This window comes from Epinephelus lanceolatus, chromosome 3, assembly GCF_041903045.1.
Source record: "Epinephelus lanceolatus isolate andai-2023 chromosome 3, ASM4190304v1, whole genome shotgun sequence".
In the NCBI taxonomy this organism is placed as follows: domain Eukaryota; kingdom Metazoa; phylum Chordata; class Actinopteri; order Perciformes; family Serranidae; genus Epinephelus; species Epinephelus lanceolatus.
The window spans coordinates 21,174,059-21,197,272 of record NC_135736.1 but is presented as its reverse complement, the minus strand read 5'-3'; the positions used below and the strand labels follow the sequence as shown (position 1 = coordinate 21,197,272).

Here is a 23,214-nt window from a genome sequence, read left to right as displayed (position 1 = left end):
CAGATCCTGACTGACAAACTGGTGATGGCTAACCAACCGGACATCATGTTGATTAACAAACAGGAACACGAGAAGCTTGAAAAATACCAAGGGCTGAAAGATGTGGGGAGTAAAGGCAACAGTGGTGCCAGTGGTAATCGGAGCACTCAGGGCTGTGACCCCAAAACTGGGAAAGTGGCTCCAGCAGATTCCAGGTACAACATCTAAGGTCTCTGTCCGGAAGAGTCCTAGGAACAGCTAAGATACTGCGCAGAACCCTCAAACTCCCAGGCCTCTGGCAGAGGAAAACTTAATAAGGCTTACAAAGGATTTACCACCAGTAATATATGTGTATAAAAACATGTAATCACTAATATTGTACAATAAAAAACACTCATGGGTGCAACCTTACCATTATGTTAATTATACAAAATTATAGATTTATGTCATTTTCATTCCTGTTCTTGTGGTTTTTGTCTAGTAGGGCTACACCAATATATCATGTGACCTGTGTCACATGACCCTCACATGAGCTCTTAAACTGCACACCTGTTTCCAATGCATGTTACACCCTGATGAAGACTCTCTAGTTTAAATGTAGTGGTTATCAGTGTATTAATGAAGGATTTTTAACTACAGTCAGAGTGCCTCAGATGCATGTTTGGACTGTGAGCCTGTACTGTGGACTTTTACACTGAGTGAGCTGGTCAGGTGTTGTTTTGGTTTGTTTGTTTGTTTATCTGTAAGTGACTCGTTGCCCCATCCTACATTCTTCCCCCAACTAACTACACAGAGCCTTAACCCAGTGCAGCACTCCTTATTTTTTCTTTATTATCAAAGCTGAAAGATGTCTGGAAATAGACTATGCCAAATGAAGGTTTTCCTGCAGGGCAAAAACATGCAAAGAAACAGAGTAAAAAAAAATTTCTATGTTTAAACTTTTTACAGAAAACCTTATATTTGGATGTAACCCCTTTTTGTAATCACCAACATACCTGTACCTGTAATTTAATTAAATATTTATTCTCAGTAACTGTAACTGATTACAATTGCATTAATGATGTAATTTAATTGCATGTAACCAGTTGCTCTCCAACACTGGCCAGGATTATGTGCAGTATATTTTGTTAGTCAATATGAGACATTTTAAACCAATATTTTAGCAATGTCAGTTTAATTTCTTGAACCACTGAGAAATTTGACTACTAGTAATTAAACTAGCCTGCTAAATGTTCCCAGAAAATAAAATGAAGTGCTTCTTTTTTTTTTATGACAGAAGACTGTTGATTTACAAGTTTTAGAAGACCCTGAGCTGCTCCTGAAGGCAGCACCGTGGCAAGGACACATTTCTCCTTAACCCTTCATTTAGCAAAATAAAAAATGAAGAAGAAGAAGAACAAGACAACATGACAAATGAAGTATTATCAGTCTTTATATTTTAAAACGTTGTCGACATGAGCACATTAAATGACATTTTAAGTTTACAGAAAGGCTGTCAAACGGAAGTTGTATAAATTACGATGTACAGTGAATGTGACATGAAGATAAACAGACGCGCACGATGCAGGCAGTTGAGGTTCTCAACGTTACGGATTATTTAGCTAAAGATACATTCATTTAGACGGAAAGCTGCTGTGTAAACTATATTCTTCTGTGTATGTAAGACTCAAAGGATATCCAGGTAAGTGCTGCTGATGTTAACGCCCTTGTCAGCGAACGTTAGCTCGCGTTAGCTTCAAGTTACACTGCCGTTAAAGTTAGCTAACACTGATAAACGTTGTAATGCTACAGTAACGTACCACTGTGTCAGGCTCCAGGCAGCAGTTAATGTCCCCTCACTGCTATAACCTTATTATCTTGACAGGCTGAACTGTATTTTATTAAATCGTCAAATGTCTGTGGTGAACTTTGACATTCACATGATTTAGTAATGCAGGGCTAGCTGTAGTTAGCTAAGTATAACATAATGCTCCTCGGACAGTGTTCATCATGCCATATCAGTATGGGCCCTCGTCATACCTCGACCTTGAGACATACACCAAGGCATTGCTAGGTTTTATTTAAAAGTATAGCTATATAAACACGATATGTTCTCATGTGTACCCTCGAGATGAAGGTAAACATGCTGCAGTACAAGATGCAGCTTGACTTTATGTACAGTTATGATCGTTAAACACATTAAACATAGTAATTATAGTAATTTATGACGGTGTAATGGCACATTTGTATGAGCTTTTTTTTCCCAGCTTAAATGCTTAGTGTGTGTGTGTTGACTATATACTCATTTTTAGTCCCTAACTTTTAAAAATCCATTAAAGCAATGGCAGAAGATTTTTTCAGATCTTTTACTTAAGTAAAACTAGTAACAGCACAGTGTAGAAATATGCTGTTACAAGTACAAATCCTGACATAACTTATGTATATAATTATTAAAGTTTTATTGAAATCCATAACAACACTATTCAATCATATTTTTTCTTGATAATATTTTGTGTTATCTATCTGAGTCTGCAAAGTAGCTTGTAACTAAAGCTGTCAAATAAAGCGGACCAGAAGTATAAGTAGCAGAAAATGGAAATACTCAAGAAAAGTTTATGTACCTCAAAACTGCACTTAAGTACAGTACTTGAGTAATTTTATTTAGTTAAATTCCACCACTGCATTGTAGTCCCCGAATTTTTTGTCTTATGCATCCATCTCCTCTCTGTTAGCCTACATCGTTCGTCTCTGATAGTGCTAAAGCGAAATCATCAAACTTAACTATCAAATCCATTTTACTTCAGCGCTTCTTATGCACACTTCTCCCACCAGCTCCAATTATCAGGAAGTGAGATATTCCACCCAACTGAACTTTGTGTGCTGTCTCTGTTTCTGTCTCTCACATGTTCAACCGCTCACTTAGACAAGCATACACTGTCAGGATGGTGTCGTACAAGCGGCTGAACCCTGAAGATGTTCAGTTTTCCAATGCAGCTTTGTCAGAAGAGCCTCGTCCTGTCCATGAAGAAGTCCCAGTGAGTTCATGTGTTTATGTAGACCGCTTCCTCTGGCTTGAACCTTCTGCAGTCAGTTTTAAAAGTGCAAATTGTTGGTCTCTTTCTGTAGATTTAAATAATTGATGTAGAGAGTTCATGCTCTTTATTTGGGCTGCCAATGTTATAAATCTAGCCATGCTAGTCTAATTATTTCATTGTTTGATAGTTGTAGTTTGATTTTCTTAAGAGCTAATGAATAGTTTTCTCAGTCCCAGCCTCTCAGCTGTGAGGATTTGTTGCCTTTTGTTTGAGTTGTGATTAGATAGATAGATAGATAGATAGATAGATAGATATACTTTATTTAATCCCCGGGGGGAATTTAAAATGTCCTCAGCAGCAGGGGCAAGAATGACAAAAGACACACATCACAAGAACACAGCACACATACTTGAATAAGAAAAATCCTAAAAGTACATAAGATCACAAGGTGTGAATAAAAGGTATAAAAAGGTGTATAAAAACAGTACAGTAAGTATCTTTGTAAAAAAGGATGAATGGTTCAAAGTACATATGAGTTTGATCAGAGGGAGGAGTTGTTCAGTTGTATTGCTGTGGGTATGAATGATTTTTTGTAGCACTCTTTTGAACAGCGGGGGAGTCTGTATCTGGTGCTGAACGTGCTCTTAGGAAACAAAATGATTGTTGGTTTTGGACTAAACAAGTGATAAGTGATAATGAAAACAATTCTTAGTTGGAGCCCTTCGGTCTGTCTCTGTTATGGCTTGAGACAGCTCTAGGTTGTTTTGAGGGTGCCACTTTAGATTGTTTCAGGAGTTTGTGTTTCCCATTTTTTATGTTTTAGTCTGTAACACTGCTGCCTGTTTTGGACACTCTTGAAGATGATATTTTTATTTTAAAGTAGAACTTAGGTATTTATCAACTTGAACCTTATTTCCCCACGTTTTTGTGTCTACCTGACTCGTGGGAACAATTTTTGAATTGGTCCAGTTTTGAGAGAGCGCTGCAGCCAGCAGCAGTGAAACAGTCTACAGTGTAATGAGAAGTCTCATTCCGAAATCTCTTGAGCGGTGACTTAATACTTGAGTGAGAGTTGGAGAGATGAGTGCCATTAATAGTTTGTTTTTTTGAGTACAGAAAGCATAGCTTAACCTTATCTGAAAGTTTTCAATGTTGTGGCTGAATATTTAGCAGACTTTGACAACGTAAAAAAAAAAAAGTCTGCAAGGTTTAAGAACAAGTCGTCTCCTTCAGCGAGACTTGGACACAAGACAGAGCAGAACAAGCAAAGGGTATAGAAAAATATTTTCATTCCTCTGTAGGGTTCTTATTGTAATGTTGTAAGAAACTCAAAATAACAACCTGAGCCTGATAGTTGCAAAAACAAGCACTCTCAATGGAGGCACAAAAACATGGGAAAATACTGTATGGTCTAGGTCGAAAAATACTGGTGTTGCCCTTTAATGAGGCTTTCCTGGTTAAATTTTAAAAAAAAAACCCATGGTAGCTCTCAAGGATCAGCAGTTTTTTACAGTACAAAAAAATAGTCTGATTTCTCTTGATTGCTTTTGTGTGTCTTATTTGATTTCCTTGTTGTGTTTTAAGGTGCCGGAGCCAGAGGAAGCCTCCTTGCTTCCACAGAGGCCGGCATGCTCTGTCACCACAGGTTTCCTTGTGATTGGCTGCCTGTTGCTGCTCCTCTGTGGAGGCTGGCTACTGGGTACCATGTTCTGGTTGCACCGACCGTCCACGCAGCAGCCACATAGACCCCCGTCACCGGCCCCTGCACAAACACCAGACTCTCGAGTAGAGACACTAGTAAACGACACTGTGGCTGCTTCCCGCCGTGAGGCTTGCAGTTTAATCCCTGAGGCGTGGAGGTTTGACTGCTACCCTGAAAGAGGGGTGGTTGTGACCCGAGAGTTGTGTGAGGCAAGAAACTGTTGCTTTATCCCTGCATCCTCCCCCTCGTCCTCTGCCACTCGCCCATCAGGGAGAAATGGTATCCCTTGGTGTTTCTATCCCCAGGATTTCCCCTCTTACTCGCTTGTGTCAATAAACGACACAGTGCTGGGACAGAAAGGTACACTCGTAAGGGAGGTGAAGACCTACTACCCAGCAGATATTCTCTCTCTAGAGGTGGAGATACGTTATGAGACAGACACACGGCTACGAGTCAGGGTGAGTGACACTCATCATTCATGTAAGCAAACGACAAATTTATTGCCTAATACGATCAGTGCCAATCCTTTTTTATTCAACCAGGTGGGTGTAAAGCAGTCATAAACTGTTCATAGGTCAGCTGATAAAGTTTTAATTACACACCACTATAAATTCTCTGGTCTGTTTGTTTTTGTTATGTTTCTTAATCTAGATTACAGACCCCTCCAGTTCACGATTTGAGGTTCCAATTTCTGTTCCCGCTGCCACCAAGAAGGCCAAAAGTCCAGCCTACAAAGTAGAGCTTTCAAAGGAGCCATTTGGGCTCATTGTGAAGAGGAGCTCCACAGGTGCAGTGCTGTAAGTCTGACTTGAATACGCTATTTTAGGATGGGTAAAGAAGGTGTGATGATCACAATCTAACCTCTATAGTATACTAGAAACTCTTAAAGGAATACTTTACCCACATCATTTGTCTTTCAATTACTCACAAAATGTTAGGTTGAATTCTCCGAGAAAACTTTGTTTTTCTTGCATGCCCCGACAGTGAACAGAGAATCCAAAAAGGCAAACATTCCTCATGAATTGAAGTAAAAGGGGGCTGCGCTTAACAGCAGCAAAACTATATCAAAACATTTGTTCACAAACTCTCACACAACTCGGGCAGTATAATCCCAGTCTCATTTATCCAGCTGTATGGTCAGTACTTCAGGAATATTTGCCTTTTTTGGATTCTCCAGTCACTGTAGAGGCATGCAATAAAATTCAGTGTAACACGTGGTGAGCACTTGATATACAAATGGTAATTTCTGCGGGTGAAGTATTTTTTTTAAGGCACATCCAGTTGTGAAAATAATCCACTGTATCTTGTTATGTAATAATTAACGTTATAATACTGTGTCTCCTTTCAACGGTTTCCTTTCAGTCTGAACACCACAGCGGCTCCTCTCTTCTATGCGGATCAGTTTCTCCAGTTATCCACCGCCCTGCCCAGTCAGTTCATTTATGGGCTGGGCGAGCACCGCTCCACTTTCCTGCACGATGTCCACTGGAACACACTCACCATGTGGGCCAGAGATGTGCCTCCTATGGTATGACGATACCTGTTATGGTCTCAAACATTTTAGACACAAATGTTTAAAACGATAGCAGACATTTAAATGTTAGTAGGAAAAGCATAAGTATTATTTATAACATTAATGTGTTCCAGTAAGCCATGATGGTGTGAGAGTGAGTCAGCATGAAAGATAGAGCTTTTTCACAGAAGACATTTTGACATGTCTTGGCACGAAAAGCACAGGTGTATTTAATAGAAGCAATGATGGCTGTATTCCACCTAAGAGAGGTCTTGTTGTGCATGCTGGCTCACTGGAATAGCTTCCTGGGACACTTAATGGAACTGAGCCATCATATATTAAACCGATGTTTTTCCTTCAGTGACATTCAGGATCTTTCTACTTAGGATTACATCTTTATTGAATGTGCAATTCATCTTTGTACAAATAAGATAAACGAAAATGTGTTCCTCTCTACGATGTAGGAACAGACAAACTTATATGGAGCTCATCCATTTTACCTGGCGATGGAGGATGGAGGGAACGCACACGGCGTCTTCCTGCTGAACAGCAACGCAATGGGTCAGTCTGCTAGACGCCAGATACTTCCACTTAAGGTTTCACTACGTGCAGTCATACACATTAGCAGCTGATTGTTAAAGTCACACAGCTGTTCATATGACACCATTAAGCAACTTTATAAAAAACAGAAGTCCTTAAATGGCAGTTTGTGCAGTTTCACAGAAGCGTGACTACAGTGTCAAGAAATATGAATTTTCTAGTGTTATGCAAAGAGGTCATTTAGAGGTCACGCTGTATTTCATTAGTATTCCTAATGGAGATACTGAGTGCTGCTTACTGAACGGTTGAATAGGTTTGTAAATGTAGATAATGTTTAATTTTATTGGTTTCCCTTCGTCATCATGAGAGATGTTACAGAGCAGGGATAATCAGCCACTTACTTAAAAATATTTACATAGCTGTACATGTATTCTTAGTCACTCATTATATCCTCTGTACTTTCTTTATTTGCTCGCTAGCTTTGTAGGCGTGCTCTCAGTGGTCCCTAATTAAAGCTCACTGTGAAGAATTAACTTCCAATTAACAAATGTTCATCCTTAGTTTTTCTGTTTCTTCAGATGTGATCCTCCAGCCCGCCCCAGCGCTCACCTGGCGTACTATTGGAGGAATCCTTGATTTTTATGTTTTCCTTGGTCCTGACCCTGCTGCAGTGATTGAACAGTATGTGGAAGTCATAGGTCAGTAGGAGTTTGTGGGGGTGAGGTCACGTGGGAATGTTGTGTACAGTAGCTATATGATGATAGCACATCCCTGTCTTACAGACTACTTTTCAGAGTTGCATTTTGCAGCTGTTACTCACTTAAAAAGAGAGTTTCAGTCACTCTGGGGGTTGAACAGTTGCTACAATCCATTATTTGATTTTGTATCAAACATGGATGAATAAAATAAACATTAAAAGACATGCTCTAGTGCAGTGGTTCCCAAGTGGTCCAACCACAGGGTCTAGATTAGTCATTAGTTCGAGGTCCACATAGTTTAATAAATTCAGTGTCTTATGAGCTTTGTCCATGTCATTGAGCCAGTTTGCTGTCTGTCAAGTAGCTGTAGGTCAGTCACTCACTCTACAGTACAAAATGGCACTTCAAAATGAAAGCTTTGTGCTGGAAATTCACTGTACTTTAAAATAAAGTGTCTCACCCACTTTTGGACCTCAACCCACCAGTTGGGAATCACTGCTCTAGGTTTCACAGACACAAACAGCTTCAGGTTGCTTAAAGGGATAGTTTGGATCTTTTGAAGTGGGGTTATATGAGTTCCTTATTCATAGTCACTGTATTACCTACAGTAGGTGTCAGTCTGCGCGCCCCTAGTTTAGAGAAGCAGGCAAGAGTACCGCCACAGAAGATAAGCAAATAAGCATTTTAATGCAGTGGATGGAGACAGCAGCCATATTTTAGCCAGCTAAAAAATAATATCACCAAGTTAATGTTATGTTTAGAATATTTTCACTGCTTTACCTTTCTGTCAGACAGTGATTTCTGACAGGGAACTGAAGCCATTATTTACAACGCTCTCTTGAAAGTCAGACTTCACTGGCTACCCTACTCAAGTATGACACTGATCCACAGAGAAAAGTAAAAATGCTCTACAGACCTTTGCTGTTTAGGTTTGTCCTTATGGTCTTTACTTTATGGGTCTGGCTTCTGCTGAGTTTGCATGTTCTCTCTGTGTCAGTGTAGGTTTTCTCCGTGTACTCCGGCTTCCTCCCACAGTCCAAAGACATGCAGGTTAATTGGTGACTCTAAATTGTCTGTAGGTGTAAATGTGAGCATGAATGGTTGTCTGTCTCTATGTGTCAGCCCTGTGATAGTCTTATTTCCTGCATTTGTTACTGATGATTTCCTCATTCCTCTCCCCCTCTTCATCCCTCCATGTTTTTACAGGCTACCCAGCGATGCCCATCTACTGGGCTTTAGGCTACCACCTCTGTCGCTGGGGTTACAACACCAGCGACTCTACCTGGGAGGTTGTCAAGAGCTTGAGGAATTATGGGATACCCCAGGTAAAGTTGACCCATTTTGATTGTGTGTCTGTTTGCATTTTTTTCCTTCGTTTTTATGTGAAATAAATGATTTAAACGTTGATTTGTTCACAGGATGTCCAGTGGAATGATATTGACTACATGGACCAATTTATGGACTTCACTTATGACTCAGCAAAGTTCGCCACACTGCCTGATCTAGTCAAGGACCTGCACGCTCATGACCAGCGCTACGTCATAATCCTGGTACGTAGGAGTTTGCTTTTAAATGTTTGTGTTGTGTCTGCTTTGGCTTGCTTGTATGACAGTTATGTCTCTACCTGCAGGACCCAGGTATCAGCAGCTCTCAGCCTGAGGGCTCATACTGGCCGTATGATGAAGGGCTGAGGAGGGATGTTTTTATTAAAGATGCGGAAGGAAAAACACTTATTGGGAAGGTGAGACCCGGTGATGATATTTCACGAATGGGATTATTCCAGGACACAATTACTACCCTCCACTCTGTCTTCTGCTGTCAGTAGTAAATGTTGAGGGTGTATTAGAAATAAAATTCTCTGTCCCTCCCTCCAGGTGTGGCCTGGTCTGACGGCATATCCTGACTTCTCTGATGATGTGACTCATGAATGGTGGTACGACAACCTTAAGAGGTTCCATGAGAAGGTGCCATTTGATGGACTATGGATTGTAAGTGCTGAAATGGGAGATACTATTAAAGTAATGGCTCTCTTCAGGTCATGATGTCTTCACCCTGACTTTTGCCTCATTTCACTTTAGGACATGAACGAACCGTCAAATTTCCTGGATGGGTCCACCAAGGGCTGTCCATCAAACAGTCTTGAAAATCCTCCTTACACACCCGGTGGGAAATCTCAAGAACAAATCACACAACAAACATAACCTACACAAAATTTAAGAGTACATGTGATTGTCAAAATGTAAATTTGTGTCTCTTTCCTTTCAGGAGTACTTGGAGGTTTGCTGAGAGGCAAAACTGTGTGTGCCACTGCACAGCAAAAACAGTCTATACACTATAACATGCACAGCCTCTATGGACTTATGGAAGCTAAGGCGTCTGCAAGGTCAAGACCTATAACACACATACACACACACACACACACAACAAAGATACAATGCTGAACACTGCTGCCTCTGCACCAGCAACAATTGTGGCCAGAAGAATTATGTTTTCAGGTTGTCAGTTCATCCTGTTTTCGTGAACGCAAAATCTCAAGAACACCTAGAGAGAATTTCTTCAAATTTGGCACACAACACGTCCACTTGAACTCAAGGATGAACTCATTAGAATTTGGTGGTCAAAGGTTAAGTTCAATGTGAGCTCACAAAATATGTTTTTGGCCATAACATATCATACGCTGATTATGACAAAATTTCACACAAATGTCTTAAGTGGATAAAATGATGACATTTTATATCCAAAAGGTCAAAGGTCAGCTTCACTGTGGCATTATAATGTTCTGCAAAAACACTTTTCTGGACACGATTAGCGTCATAGCTCAGGAAGAGCGGGGGAGACATTTGGTCAGAATCTGAATTGGTGACTCTTATCTTTGGTGTTCACCTTGACACTGTGCTGATTGTACAGATCTCCGTGTTGAAGATGTGTGAAGCATCCATGTTTTTTTTTAGAATATGTAGCTTCTTCGCAGTAACATAGATATGTTAGATAACATACGTGTTTCTCACTGGATATTTTAATCACTAGAATCATACGTCAGTATAGTGATAACTTCCATTGCAGCACAAAAATGCACTTAATCCCTTAGTCCTCACCACATATATGAATCCGGACAGATGAGTAGTTATGCCCTTTCCTTAAATCTGCCTGTTCACTGTCTTTTATTTATTTATTTATTTAACAGCGACAGTGCACAGCCACTTAGCTGCACCAGAGTTAGCTATAAGCTCATTTTCATCTGTAGTCCCTGAGTAGGAAACAAAGAATAATTTCTCTGCTAAACCACACTATTATTTAAAAAACACAATTACAAAATATAACATATTCATGACACAACGGCTTCAGGAATAACAGTAGCAAGACAACACAACATCAAGTCATCTCAACAACAACAACAGCAACAACAATACAGCACTAAGACACCACAACAACAATAATAAAACTACAACATTAAGATATAAGAAGATTTCATAATGTTAGATCAAGTGTTTGAGTTCATGTGTGATGGGTTCATGATTGGGTTGAAACCAACAAAGCTGTTGCACTGTCTTATCTCACTTGGTACTGAGTTCCAATAGTTTTTAACTCTTAACAGATAAAACTGATCTACCAAACTCAGAGATCTGAGCTGTACTGCACAGTCGCCTCTGTTGGTCGTCCTAGATGTCCTCCCAGTGTCTGAGCACAGTTGTATGAACTCTTCTAATGGAAGAGCAGCTAGATCATTAATCACTTTGTACACTAGACGAGCATCAGCAAGGCTGATTTTTTTTTTCTTGTCATGTGTCTTATTTTCCAGTGCTCTGAAGCGGATCTTGGCAAAGAGACCTTTTGTAATCTCTCGCTCCACCTTCCCCAGTCAGGGGATGTATTCAGGTCACTGGCTGGGAGACAACAGGAGCCAGTGGAAAGACCTGTACACTTCTATAGCAGGTTAGACACATACATTACACATACACAGAAGCAGACTGAATAAATAACTGCCAGCCATGTTTTAACTTTCAAATGAATAAAACATAAATTTGGTGGAATAGAGAAAACATATCTTACTTTCTGTTGTCTCTGCCAATTGTTCTCACACACACACAGTTTTATGTTCTGCTTTATTCTGATATTAACATTTCACTTTTCCAACCTTGATCTGGCCATTTAAAAACAGTTTTGACCCTAAATCAACAAAAGTCCTCTTTAATCATGAGCACCACAACTTATTTTTCGTAGATCAGATCAAAACAGAGCAAAATCACAAAAAAAGGACTCTAAATGAATGAATGCTCTGTGTCTCTGTGTGTGTTATCATGTTTGCCAAAGTGGCCAAAATGAATGAATGCAGCCTTGAGTGATAGCCATGTTGTTCAACAAATGCAAACTAGTCAGCAATTTGGAATATATTTATAGGATTTTATGACACACTAACGTTGTATTTTAACTGCTAATTTGAAGGTTGTGTGTTTCTAAAGATCTGTGTTATAGTTTCATGAGGTACTTACACAAGTTTTATTGCACACACTACTCTGTATTTACTCTGTCGACTACAGCACAATGAGGAAGAAGAGTAACACCCACACTGGTGTATTATTTTTAGATTTCCTAGAATTGTGTTTTAAGTCGTCCATTTAATATTTCATTAATGGTTCTCTGTCATTTTAGTGTTCCTTTAATATTGACCTTTTCCAAATCTCTCCTTTCCATGTTATCTTGACGTTGCACAACTCTCTTTTGTCTCCTTTAGGTATGTTGACCTTTAACCTTCTGGGCATCCCGTTGGTGGGAGCAGATATCTGTGGCTTCAGCGAGGAGCCGCAGGAGGAACTGTGTGTCCGCTGGACGCAGCTGGGAGCTTTCTATCCCTTTACACGAAACCACAATGCCATCGACATGAAGGTAAGATCTTAAGGTCGTGGCTCCAACGTCACAAAGCACAGTGGGTAAAAATACTCAGGAGCCAGTCTGTCCTTCACTCGTTTTTGGGATGTTACTTTTTTCTTTAACTCTTTTCTTTTCTTTAATTTACAGTCTCAAGACCCAACAGCGTTCAGCCCTCAGGCTCGTACAGCCATGAAGCAGGCTTTGCTGCTGCGTTATTCTCTCTTCCCCGTCCTCTACACTCTCTTCCATCATGCACATGTACACGGACACACTGTCGCACGGCCGATAATGTTTGAGTAAGTGTTTGATTGTTATTTTGTCTGGATCAGGAAGATGTTTGCCTTACTGTATCTAACTTCTGTGCACTCCAAAGGTTCCCAGAAGATGTAAAAACCTATGGAATTGACAAACAGTTCCTGTGGGGGAAGAGTTTATTGGTGACACCAGTATTGGATCCTGGAGTCACCTATGTGGATGGTTACTTCCCAGAGGGTCTGTGGTATGACTACTACACGGTAAGACCCACACTCACACTATCAGTATTCAGCACAGTGCATTGTGAGTTGGGAACAGTGTGGTGTGAATAGTGTACTTATGGTCACATGGGGTCCTCTACTCCACAGGGTGACTCTCTGCGCAGCAAGGGCGAAGACGTTCAACTCCAGGCACCCCTAGATAAGATCAACCTGCATTTGCGTGAGGGCTCTGTTATTCCAACACAGGTTAAAAGGATTTTTGACTCAAATTACATTATTTTGTTTTTTTCCAGGCTGATTCCGAATTTCCTCACCTTACAGGCTCTTATTCAATGTATGATTTCACATTTGTTTTTCTCTCTCCATGTTTATCTGTACAGGCCCCCAACCTGACCCTGTGGGTAAGCAGCGGTCAGCCTCTCCATCTGGTCTCAGCTCTCTCTGACGATGGCTCAGCCAGTGGAGATCTGTTCTGGGATGACGGAGAGACCATTGACACCTACGAGAACAATCTGTACGCCTACATCATCTTCAATGTCTCACAGGTGCTCACACTCAGCTATTTTTTTTTTTTTTTTTTTTTTTGCCTTACAAACAAACAAAACCCACCCTCAGTGTCACTACCACTTCCTCATCCCACCCTGCATTATGTGATTCAGTCTGTGATTACCCACATTTCTCTGCCCGTTTTAAAACCCTCACAAACTGTGTCTGAACTTGTGTGATGTAGCTCAAGGTTATGTGTGTAGATGAAGAGAAACTTACTTAACCAAAACATACTTTGTAGCAGCAATGCATGCTGGTCTAATGAGGCTTAAGTCTCATCCTCTACAGTGAAGCCCATTAATGCCCATATCTTTGCTGTAATATTGCCTTTCTAGAGAGAAGCTTTTAGGTTCTGACATTTGATGTTAAAATAATTGAAAATGGTTAATCTTTAAAGTATTTTTGCGACACTCACTCATAATTTCATATCAAGCACATTGTGTGTAATTGGCCAATAGCAGTAAAAGACTGGGCAGGAATTTAAAGCTGCAGTTTTAATGTTTTGGCCACTTGTTTTGGGGCAGCTGAACATGCTGTCAACAAAACATATACTGTATGTGATCATCCTCTCAAGTAGTTGTAACAAATGTGTTAGCCAACAGCCACCTCAAGCACATATTAATGCAGCATTAGCATTCATTTTGATTGGTTTCTTTGAACACCAGATCCAATTTTTACTCACTTTTACCTCTGATCTGGTCCCTACCAACTCCTGAGGGAAATATCTGGCTCTGTAGCAGCTAATTGTCAGCTAGTTGCTATCTTTATCTGTCTTCTGTGTGGTGCTGGTCAGGTAATGTACAGTTGGTTTATCAGGGCTTTCTTGAAATGAAAACAGCTGGGGTTCAAAATGGGGTTGATGAGAGCGGTGACACTGAATCAGAACAGTTAAAGCTGTGGGATGTAAAATCAAAACAACTACCAGAAAGAGGCTAAATGCTCCACAGAGCTGGGGGAATTGCAGTCGGGTGGTACTTCTCTGTAGGTTCATCACTATGAGTAGCCCCTTTCACATTACATATAGTCATTTGACTGATATTAATACACAAATATGGATTTGTGCAGCTTTAATGTCTAGTTTTGAAGAAATACTCATTAAAATATGTTGCGATGTAACTTATGCCCATCCATCTGCTTATATTGTAGAATGTGATGACATCACAGGTGCTCCATAGCAACGTGGAGGCCACTTACATCACAGTCGAGACGGCCTCCTTCTATGGTGTGAAGCAACCGCCAAGCAGAGTGCTGGTGAACTCCCAAGATGCAGCGTTCACCTACAGAACCAACCAGGTGAGGTCACGCTGAACAGACTATTGTTGTGCTTCATGTTCACGATAAGTCACTAAAGCATAATGAAGTTGGCATAAGTGGATTTAGCCTTTAAAATACTGTGGTCTTGCATTTAATTAAGCATAAGATGAAGTTAGTGTTGTTAGTTTTACTTGCTGTAGGCATCTTTTTGTTTATCAGCTGTCATTGCTTAGCTGTAGCTTTGTTTATTTCACATTTATGCATCAGCAAGGTTTTATGAAGTATTAATACCATTTGCTCAAGTAAAAGTAGCAACACCAGACTACAAAAATACTCAATTACAAGTGAAACTCCTGCATTCAAAACTGCACTTAAGTAAAGGTACACAGAGGATGGGCAACAAAGTGTACTTTAAGTATGAAAGGTAAAAGCTCTCATTTGGTCCATGTCAGTGCTACGCTGTATCATTACGTTACTTTATCATTGTTGTTCACACATGTAAGCAGTACTTAAATATTCAAAATGTAACTGCTGCATGATTTTTGACAGTTAAATCTAAAGCAATGCAATATATTGTGTAATCACAAAGATTCTGCATTTTTTTTATTGTAAAACTCTCAATTTGAAGTATCGATAGCTGTGAAATAAGTGCAGTGGAGTATGGGCCATAAAATGTAAATACAAAAAATAAAGTATAAGACTGGAAAAACTGTACCTAGCTACAGTACTTGGGTGAATGTACTTAGTTACTTTCCACCTCTGTGTGACAGCAGTGGCCTTTGTTGGAGTTTTAATACAGAGCTGAATCCTTCTGTAGCTACAGTACGCACATGCAGCACATTTATTGTTTAAATTAAAAGCAGATCTAGTGTACAGGCTTTATAGTGGCTCCTCATTTTATCAGAATGAAGAAACTCTTAACACTGAAGCAATGTGTTTTTTCTCCACAGGTGTTAACAGTTGCAGATCTTGGTCTCAACCTCAGTCAGAACTTCACCATCAGCTGGCTGTACTGAATCAGACACTCTTTAATCGTTGGTTTTATTTTCTGTTGGCGGTCGAAGACACAAGCTGGCACAAAGTGCAGTCTGTGAGTGTTAGGACAGTGATGTTTTGGCTCTGTACGCCAGAACATTAAAGGGAACACTAACTGAGGTTTAAGTGCTAAGCTTCACATTTGTAACAGGTGAACAGCAGGGCTGGGGATCAGTAGTTGATAACTTGAGATATCGACTGAAATAACCTAGTGCGAAGTTGTATCAAAACCTATAGTCAAACAATACCTGCATTCGATCCTTTTTGTACTCAGATCTAGAAAAAAATATGACCGTTTTTTTCCACAACAATTCACCACAAGCGTTGTTAAATGTAATGCAACGTGTGATTGCCCCACTACCGTGGCGTCTACATCCCATACAGTACATGGTGTGGTGAAGTCGAGCAAGCATTTGACAGAGTTGTCAGTTCAGCATGCTGGGATGCCACCCAAACATTTGAAAGCATGGCAATACTACACACCTGTGGCATCTAACAAAATAAGATGTGTAAAATGTGGAAGGATAATTTCAAACAAGGTACTCTGTTGGTATCTGTATCACTTTAAAGGTGTTGGTGTTGGTACTGGTATTGTAATTTTTTAAACAATACTCAGCTTTAGTGGACAGTGTAGGACTTGTAGACCTTTTTGTTTGAGTGGGCTCTACATAAAAAAAGTGCTACAATTCCAAATAGTTCACCTGATGTGTTTGCAAACACTCAAATTAAAGCTGAGAGTTAGCACTTTAACCTCAAAGTCATTGTTTCATTTCATAGCTAATGTGCTGGAGTACAGAGACAAAACAATCTGTCCGTCTGTCCGAAAAGATGAACAGATAAACAAGTACTGGAGTGAGTGAGGTCAAGTTAGTGTTAATTATATTTACAGTGCGGCGTTTCAAACAATGGACAAAAAACCCCATGAAGGTTTTTTAGACAATACACAACCACTGGCCTACAGTAGTCTGGACACTGCTTTAATTTTCTGTGTGGAAAATCTAATTTAATGGCTGATAACTTATCACTGTACCGTCATCTGATTCACACAAAAATCGTGGCAGTTTCATCTTTAGTTCAGTTCGTAGATCAAATCTGCATTTTTTAAAATTCTCTAGCAGAAAGATTCTGTGCAATAAGTGAAAGAGGATGATCTACCTTTTTAAACTTGAGTCTGAATATAGTTGATTTAATATGTTGTTTGTGCTTAAATGCTGTTTACAGCCTACTTTTGCACTAAATAGTGCTGCAGTATTATAAAGGTAGATACAGGTGCCTTATGATTCCTGTTTGTGTTTGGGAGCGTCACTGGGTTTGTTGTTCCAGATGATCCTTTGTTCAGCTTTATATTGTAAGCCTGTTTTCAATGCTGATGACCATAGAACTGCTATGCACGTTGATTACTTTAATGCATAACTATGGTATACTAGACCAGCCATACGTGTCGTGCAATCATTTCACTGTGAACTGTCTGGTTGTCTGACACCTCTAAAGGCAGAATGCTACTAAAACCTGAAGCCAGATGCTTTTCTGGAGCTGGTTGAGGGAAGTTTCCAAGATCAGCAAGGTTCATTCTGCTTAAATTTGACCTTGATGCTGTGAAAATTTTGATTTGAATTTATAGCCTTTCTCACAGAAAACCAACTGTGACAAGCTTGCACCTTCTCAAAGCCAATTGTTGATGCATGTGTGCTGTAAAGCAGACTACCCGAACATTTGTCAGCATGTAAAGACATCGAAACAGAGTAGATTTTACTGTCATTTGTGTTAAAGTATCTGAAATTGTGACTAAAAATTTGCTGTATTTTATCATGAAGCCTTGTGTTGGAATTTTTGTGTAATTGCTTTAATTGAATTATATGAACAATGTGAAAACTACTGGAGTGCTACTGTCTTTTTTCTGTTTTATGACGGACGTCTTCTGGGGCAACAAAACAAAGAATTGCATTGATCTGAATGTGTTGTCACCTTAAAGATATACTAAGCAGGATTGTGGGTTATTGTTTGTAAAGGCGGTCAGTGAAAGTAAAAGCTAATCCCAAATCAATCTTTTTTGGAGTTTTGCATCACTTATTGCCTTATTTTTGTGCCGTGTCTCTTGGATGCCTGCTGCTTGCAGTCTGGAAAATCCTTAAAAGTATATCTTTAAAGATTCAAGGCAAAGAAAACTCATGCTTTTTTTTTTTTTTTTTTTTTGAGTTAATAATAATGCATTTTATTTATAGGTGCCTGAGAGAGCACTTGAGAGCACTCAAGGACACCTTACAAGACACGGTTAAAAAAAACAAGCAGCAATGTGTCCATAGATCATAAAATCAAACAATTCCGTAATATACAATAAAAGTTAATAAAATGGGGGCGTCAGTGGCTAAGTGGATAGAACAGGCGCCCCATGTACAGTACAAGGCTGTTGCCGCAGTGGCCCAGGTTTGACTCCAGCCTGTGGCCCTTTGCTGCATGTCGTCGTCCCCCCCCCCCCACACACACATATCACTATCCTATCAATTAAAGGCAAAAATGCTCTAAAAAATATCTTAAAAAAAAAGTTAATGAAATGACTAGACAAATAAATATTAGGTATAAGAATCGTCATTATAAAATCATTTAATTCATTTCATTTTCTGCGAAATCTATAAATTTGTGCCTGTTGCTATCGACAGATTTTATTTCAATACATTTAATACATATATCAGTGCATTTATTTTGCTCTTGCCTGCATTTGTATCTTAACCTGAGGTGTTGGAGCACATGCACCACTAGAGGACACAATTTCTCAATGCTCTGATGATGACTGTTATCATTCCTCATACCAGATAGTGTTCTTTCCCCAAAGGCTGCAAAAGATGGGATATTTATCAGATTTTATTGCTGAAAAAAGAACAAATCCTCTTCCCTCTCTGTATTGCTCTAATGAAAGCATCTTTGAACGAGGTATTTAATTCACAAAAGGTCCAAAGTGCTTAGTAACCAAGAGCATGGGGTTAAACTACAGTCAGTTTTACCGTAATATTGAAATATGGCCATCTTATCTTATAATACCTATTGTTCTAGAGTGAATTGCAGCTGCAAGATGTGTGGTTAGTGTTCACCTTATCTATTTTACTGCAATTACTAAGGTTAAAGTCCTCGTCTGCGTCGGCTCAAATGAACAGACATGTCCAGTATTAATATAAATAAATGTCTCAAATATTCTTCCTGTTGTTTTCACAGTATCAGCGATTCTAATGCCTCTTTTTCATCACATCCTCTTTCACTGATTACCCTTTATGTGAGGGCTGAACTAATTTAGCTTGTCTCTTGAACATTGCATAATGAATGCCTCGCATGTGTTGCCATCCATAGAAACTAACCAGAAAACAAGCTGTGAACTCTGAAAGAAGCACTGAAGCTACGCCAAGAGTTTGACTGGATCTCATGAGTCATGACACTAAACAAGTATTTGATTGTCCCAAACACACACACGCACACACACACCAGCTCCAGTAAGTGAAAGCAAACAACTTGTCCCATATCCCCCCTCTGATAGCAGGGCTGAATTATCCTCCACCACTGATAGACTTGCGATAGATAGACATGTTTTTATTGGCTCTGTGCAAACGTTCACAGGCTAACTGTTTCCAGATGGCAGTTTGTGGAGGGCACATATATCATTCAGAGGAGGGGGAGGAGAGAGCATGGAGAGAGAGCAACGGGGGTCTGTCAAAAGCATTCTGCTCTACTGACGAGGGCATTTCCTGTCTGGATTTGGGAGGATTAAGTATTTGTGCGTGGGGGGTGTTTGTATGGTCGGCATGTGGAGAGAGGGACAAAGTACAGGACTTCACAGGACTATAAAGGGATTCTGTACATGTTTGATTTGAGCAACCGTGTTCCTAATGCACATGTGGGAGGAATGGAAATGTATAAAAGCAAAGAGTGATTTAGTGTCAGGGTTTCTATGTTGACCAATCCATTGTTGCCAGATAGTGTTTCAGTCTGAACATGAGTCCTGTTTATTGCATAATTCATACAGGAAGCTGCAAAGTGTGCTTCAGAAAACAAAACAATGCCAGTTACATGTTGTTGTAAAATGAAGTGGGTTTAATTTGATTTAATTTGTGAGATGTTTATTGTGCAAGAGAGTCTTGGGGGTCATAAAAAGGCTAAAAACAGCCTCATTGTTACTTTCCCTTTCTGTCCGTCTGGGTTTATTTTTTAACACGAGTGAGTCTCAAACTTGTGCACAACACAAACTACAGCTCTTTTAATGTACAAGGGTCAAGGTTTGTTACAGCTTGGAGGGGTGGGGGCATATGAAACGGGGTTTGGGGGTCCTCCGCAAGAAAAGTTTGAGCATCACACACAATTTCCTGCATTCTAGGCGATTTTTGTGCACCAATTTGTGCATTTTCTGCATCAATTTATGGTGTAAATGTCTAGGTTTGTTGATGTCCTCTGCTACATACATTTTATGGTGTACATGTTTGCTCCTCATTATTCACATATATTCTTTCCACCAAGACCACCAGTGTTGAAGCCTAAGTTATTTTTGGCAAGCCCTCACTTCTTTGAGGATAATTTAGGACTAGATTTGTTGTTAGAGTTAGATTTCTGTAACAATTAAGTGAAGTCGAATTATGCATGGACAGTCAAAACTGTTCATAAAGGAAAACAACAGATTGTTCAGTTAGTGCTCATGATTTTGTATTTGGCCTCCACACTTACACCTGAGGTCTGCTGCTTGCTGACATGCCCTGTGTAACAACCAGCCAAATATTTACCCCCTTATCAGATATACTTTTCTTACTTTTCCTTTCTATTTGCTCTCTTCTGTATGGTTAAAGGAAGCTGCCTGTGTGTGTGTGTGTGTGTGTGTGTGTGTGTGTTTGTGTGTGTGAGCTATGTAAACAAAACATTTTAATCATTATCTACTTGTTACAGAATCCAGTTCTGTTTTGAAAGTCCCGTAAATTTCCCTCCGCCGTCAGATTATCTTGATAATCTAAAGCTTTAATTCATCATTGATGGTTTAAGGCCCAAACTTTAGCTTCTGGCAGACAACTAACATGTGTCATGATGGTCATTTGATGAGTGTAAATATAGATAAAAACAGTTTGACCCCTGACATAGAGATGGAAACGATGTGTCAAATCATGGTGACTAATATGTCATTTAAAGACGTCACTGTCAAAACATCTAGGGACAAGTTCATGTAAATCATCATTAATAAAATTGTTAAACGAGAGAAAAAACAGGAGTATATGTCTCCTACATGGCTGCACAAGCTTCCAGTACTTAATTTTAATAACAAAGTTTCCACAAGTTTAAATTTGCATCTAAATTTTGCATAAAACCACAAATGTGAAAAGTGAAACTGAAAATCACTGCCTTCCTCTGGCCAACCCAACTGTGTTGTCACAGTGCACTTCTGCATCACTGCAGCAAGGTCCAAATTTCAAGCACCAGAGATGCATTTTAAAGTGAATCAAACTCACTTTTAAGCAGCATTAATTGACTTATTTGGCCACCTGGGGGCAGCAAACGAAACTGTAAAGGATCACTTGTAAGTTGTTGTGTCCACACACCCCCTTAGAAAAATATCTTATAGGCTCTTTAGCAGCTAAATGCTCCACTACATTCACCAGCTGTGCTTTGTGTGTGCTGTGTGGTGCTGAGCAGGTAGTGTACAGTGGCTTTATCAGACTTTTATTGTTGAAAACTGTAGCAGAGTTTATAAGAGAGAAAGTGAAAGATGCTAAAAAGCTCTGTAAAGTTTAGAGGAACTTCAAAAGTGGGTGATAATTTCCATCACTATGAGTTATCCCTTCCACCTACACAGAGTAATATATGCTCACCGGCCACTTTATTAGATGCACCTGTTTAACTGTTTGTTAACGCAAATAGCTAATCAGCCAATCACATGGCAGCAACTCAGTGCATGTAGACATGGTCAAGACAACCTGCTGAAGTTCACACCGAGCATCACAACGAAGAAGAACAGTGATTTAAGTGAGTCTGAACGTGGCATGGTTGTTGGTGCCAGACGAGCTGGTCTGAGTATTTCAGAAACTGCTGATTTACTGGGATTTTCACACATAACCATCTCTAGGGTTTACAGATGATGGTCCCAAAAAGAGAAACTATCCAGTGAGCAGCAGTTCTCTGGGTGAAAATGCCTTGTTGATGCCAGAGGTCAGAGGAGAATGGCCAGACTGGTTCAAGATGATAGAAAGGCAACAGTAACTCAAATAACCATTGGTTACAACCAAGGTCTGCAGAAGACCATCTCTGAACTAACAACACGTCCAACCTTGAAGCAGATGGGCTACAGCAGCAGCAGAAGACCACACCAGGTGCCACTCCTGTCAGCTAACAACGGGAAACTGAGGCTACAGTTCACACAGGCTCACCAAAACTGGACAATAGAAGATTGGAAAAAGAGAGAGTCTTGATTTCTGCTGCGACATTCAGATGGTAGGGTCAGAATTTGGCGTAAACAACATGAAAGCATGGATCCATCCTGCCTTGTATCAACGGTTCAGGCTGGTGCTGGTGGTGGTGTAATGGTGTGGGGGATGTTTTCTTAGTACCAACTGAGCGTGGTTTAAACACCACAGCCTACCTGAGTATTGCTGCCGACCGTGTCCATCCCTTTATGACCACAGTGTACCCATCTTCTGATGGCTACTTCCAGCAGGATAACGCACCCTGTCACAAAGCTCAAATCATCTCAAACTGGTTTCTTGAACATGACAATGAGTTCACTGTACTCCAATGGCCTTGAGCGTTGAGTGTTTGATTAGTGAAATCTTGATCGGTGCAGCAAAGAGAAAGAAAAACATTTTAGGGGATATTGAAATATTTATCAAATTTTCTTAAAATTTGAGGAAGTGGAAAAAACTTCATTGATGATGTCTGACAGACAGCTTATGGTGTTTCATAAATGGACACATGTTGCTGCTATCAGCACCAATAACTAACTTGTTTCTTTTTCCCTCTGTCCTTTCTACCAGATTTAATTGTAATCTGCAGACCAGTCAGATTAGAAACAGACAAAAAATCCAGAATCAAACATTAACCTGCAGTGGAGAGGGTGAACCAAAGTATACAAAGTCCTTGCAAGTCTGAATCAGCCAAACAATGCGGGCACATGGGAGGAGTTTTCCCTGTAGAAGACCTTTCTGACAGAAATCTATTCACTTTAAACCTAACCACAACTTTTTCTTTAACCTTAACCAATAGACTGTCAGGCTTTCTGGTAGAAAGCCCTCCAGGTAAATGTCTCCTACCTGCACAGTGCTGCTCTGCTTGTGTGCTTGTGTGCATGTGTGCAGGTGTCAGATGAACAGATACTACCCGCCTCCTTCAACACACCCAGAGGACAGGCAGGGACAGGCTGACTTGAACAAGCAACAACCAGTCCTGGTTAACTGGTTTCACAGTTTATCCTCCATTTATAGCTCCATATTACAACCCTTAAATACATATTACAAGTTCCTTACAGCAACTTCTTATTTGGAAGATGACTCAACAGGGGGGAGTGGGACATGACTCTCACTTTAGTTTCTGGGTGGGTTCTTGGGGAGTTTATGTGACATAATTACACCTGGTG

The 23,214-nt window shown here is 40.0% G+C and overlaps 1 protein-coding gene across 1 annotated transcript; it reads left to right on the top strand.

Moving 5' to 3' along the window:
- Positions 1-1,498: 1,498 nt before the first annotated feature.
- Positions 1,499-17,501, top strand: gaa2 (alpha glucosidase 2). The gene is made up of 21 exons (XM_033624736.2): positions 1,499-1,660; positions 2,882-2,993; positions 4,578-5,153; positions 5,347-5,492; positions 6,058-6,223; positions 6,673-6,769; positions 7,327-7,446; positions 8,653-8,771; positions 8,865-8,996; positions 9,077-9,187; positions 9,321-9,434; positions 9,525-9,609; positions 9,712-9,829; positions 11,246-11,379; positions 12,179-12,330; positions 12,463-12,611; positions 12,689-12,830; positions 12,939-13,037; positions 13,172-13,336; positions 14,484-14,630; positions 15,542-17,501. The coding sequence occupies exons 2-21, from the start codon at positions 2,901-2,903 to the stop codon at positions 15,605-15,607; spliced, it is 2,931 nt and encodes a 976-aa protein (XP_033480627.2). The 5' UTR covers positions 1,499-1,660; positions 2,882-2,900; the 3' UTR covers positions 15,608-17,501.
- Positions 17,502-23,214: the final 5,713 nt, after the last annotated feature.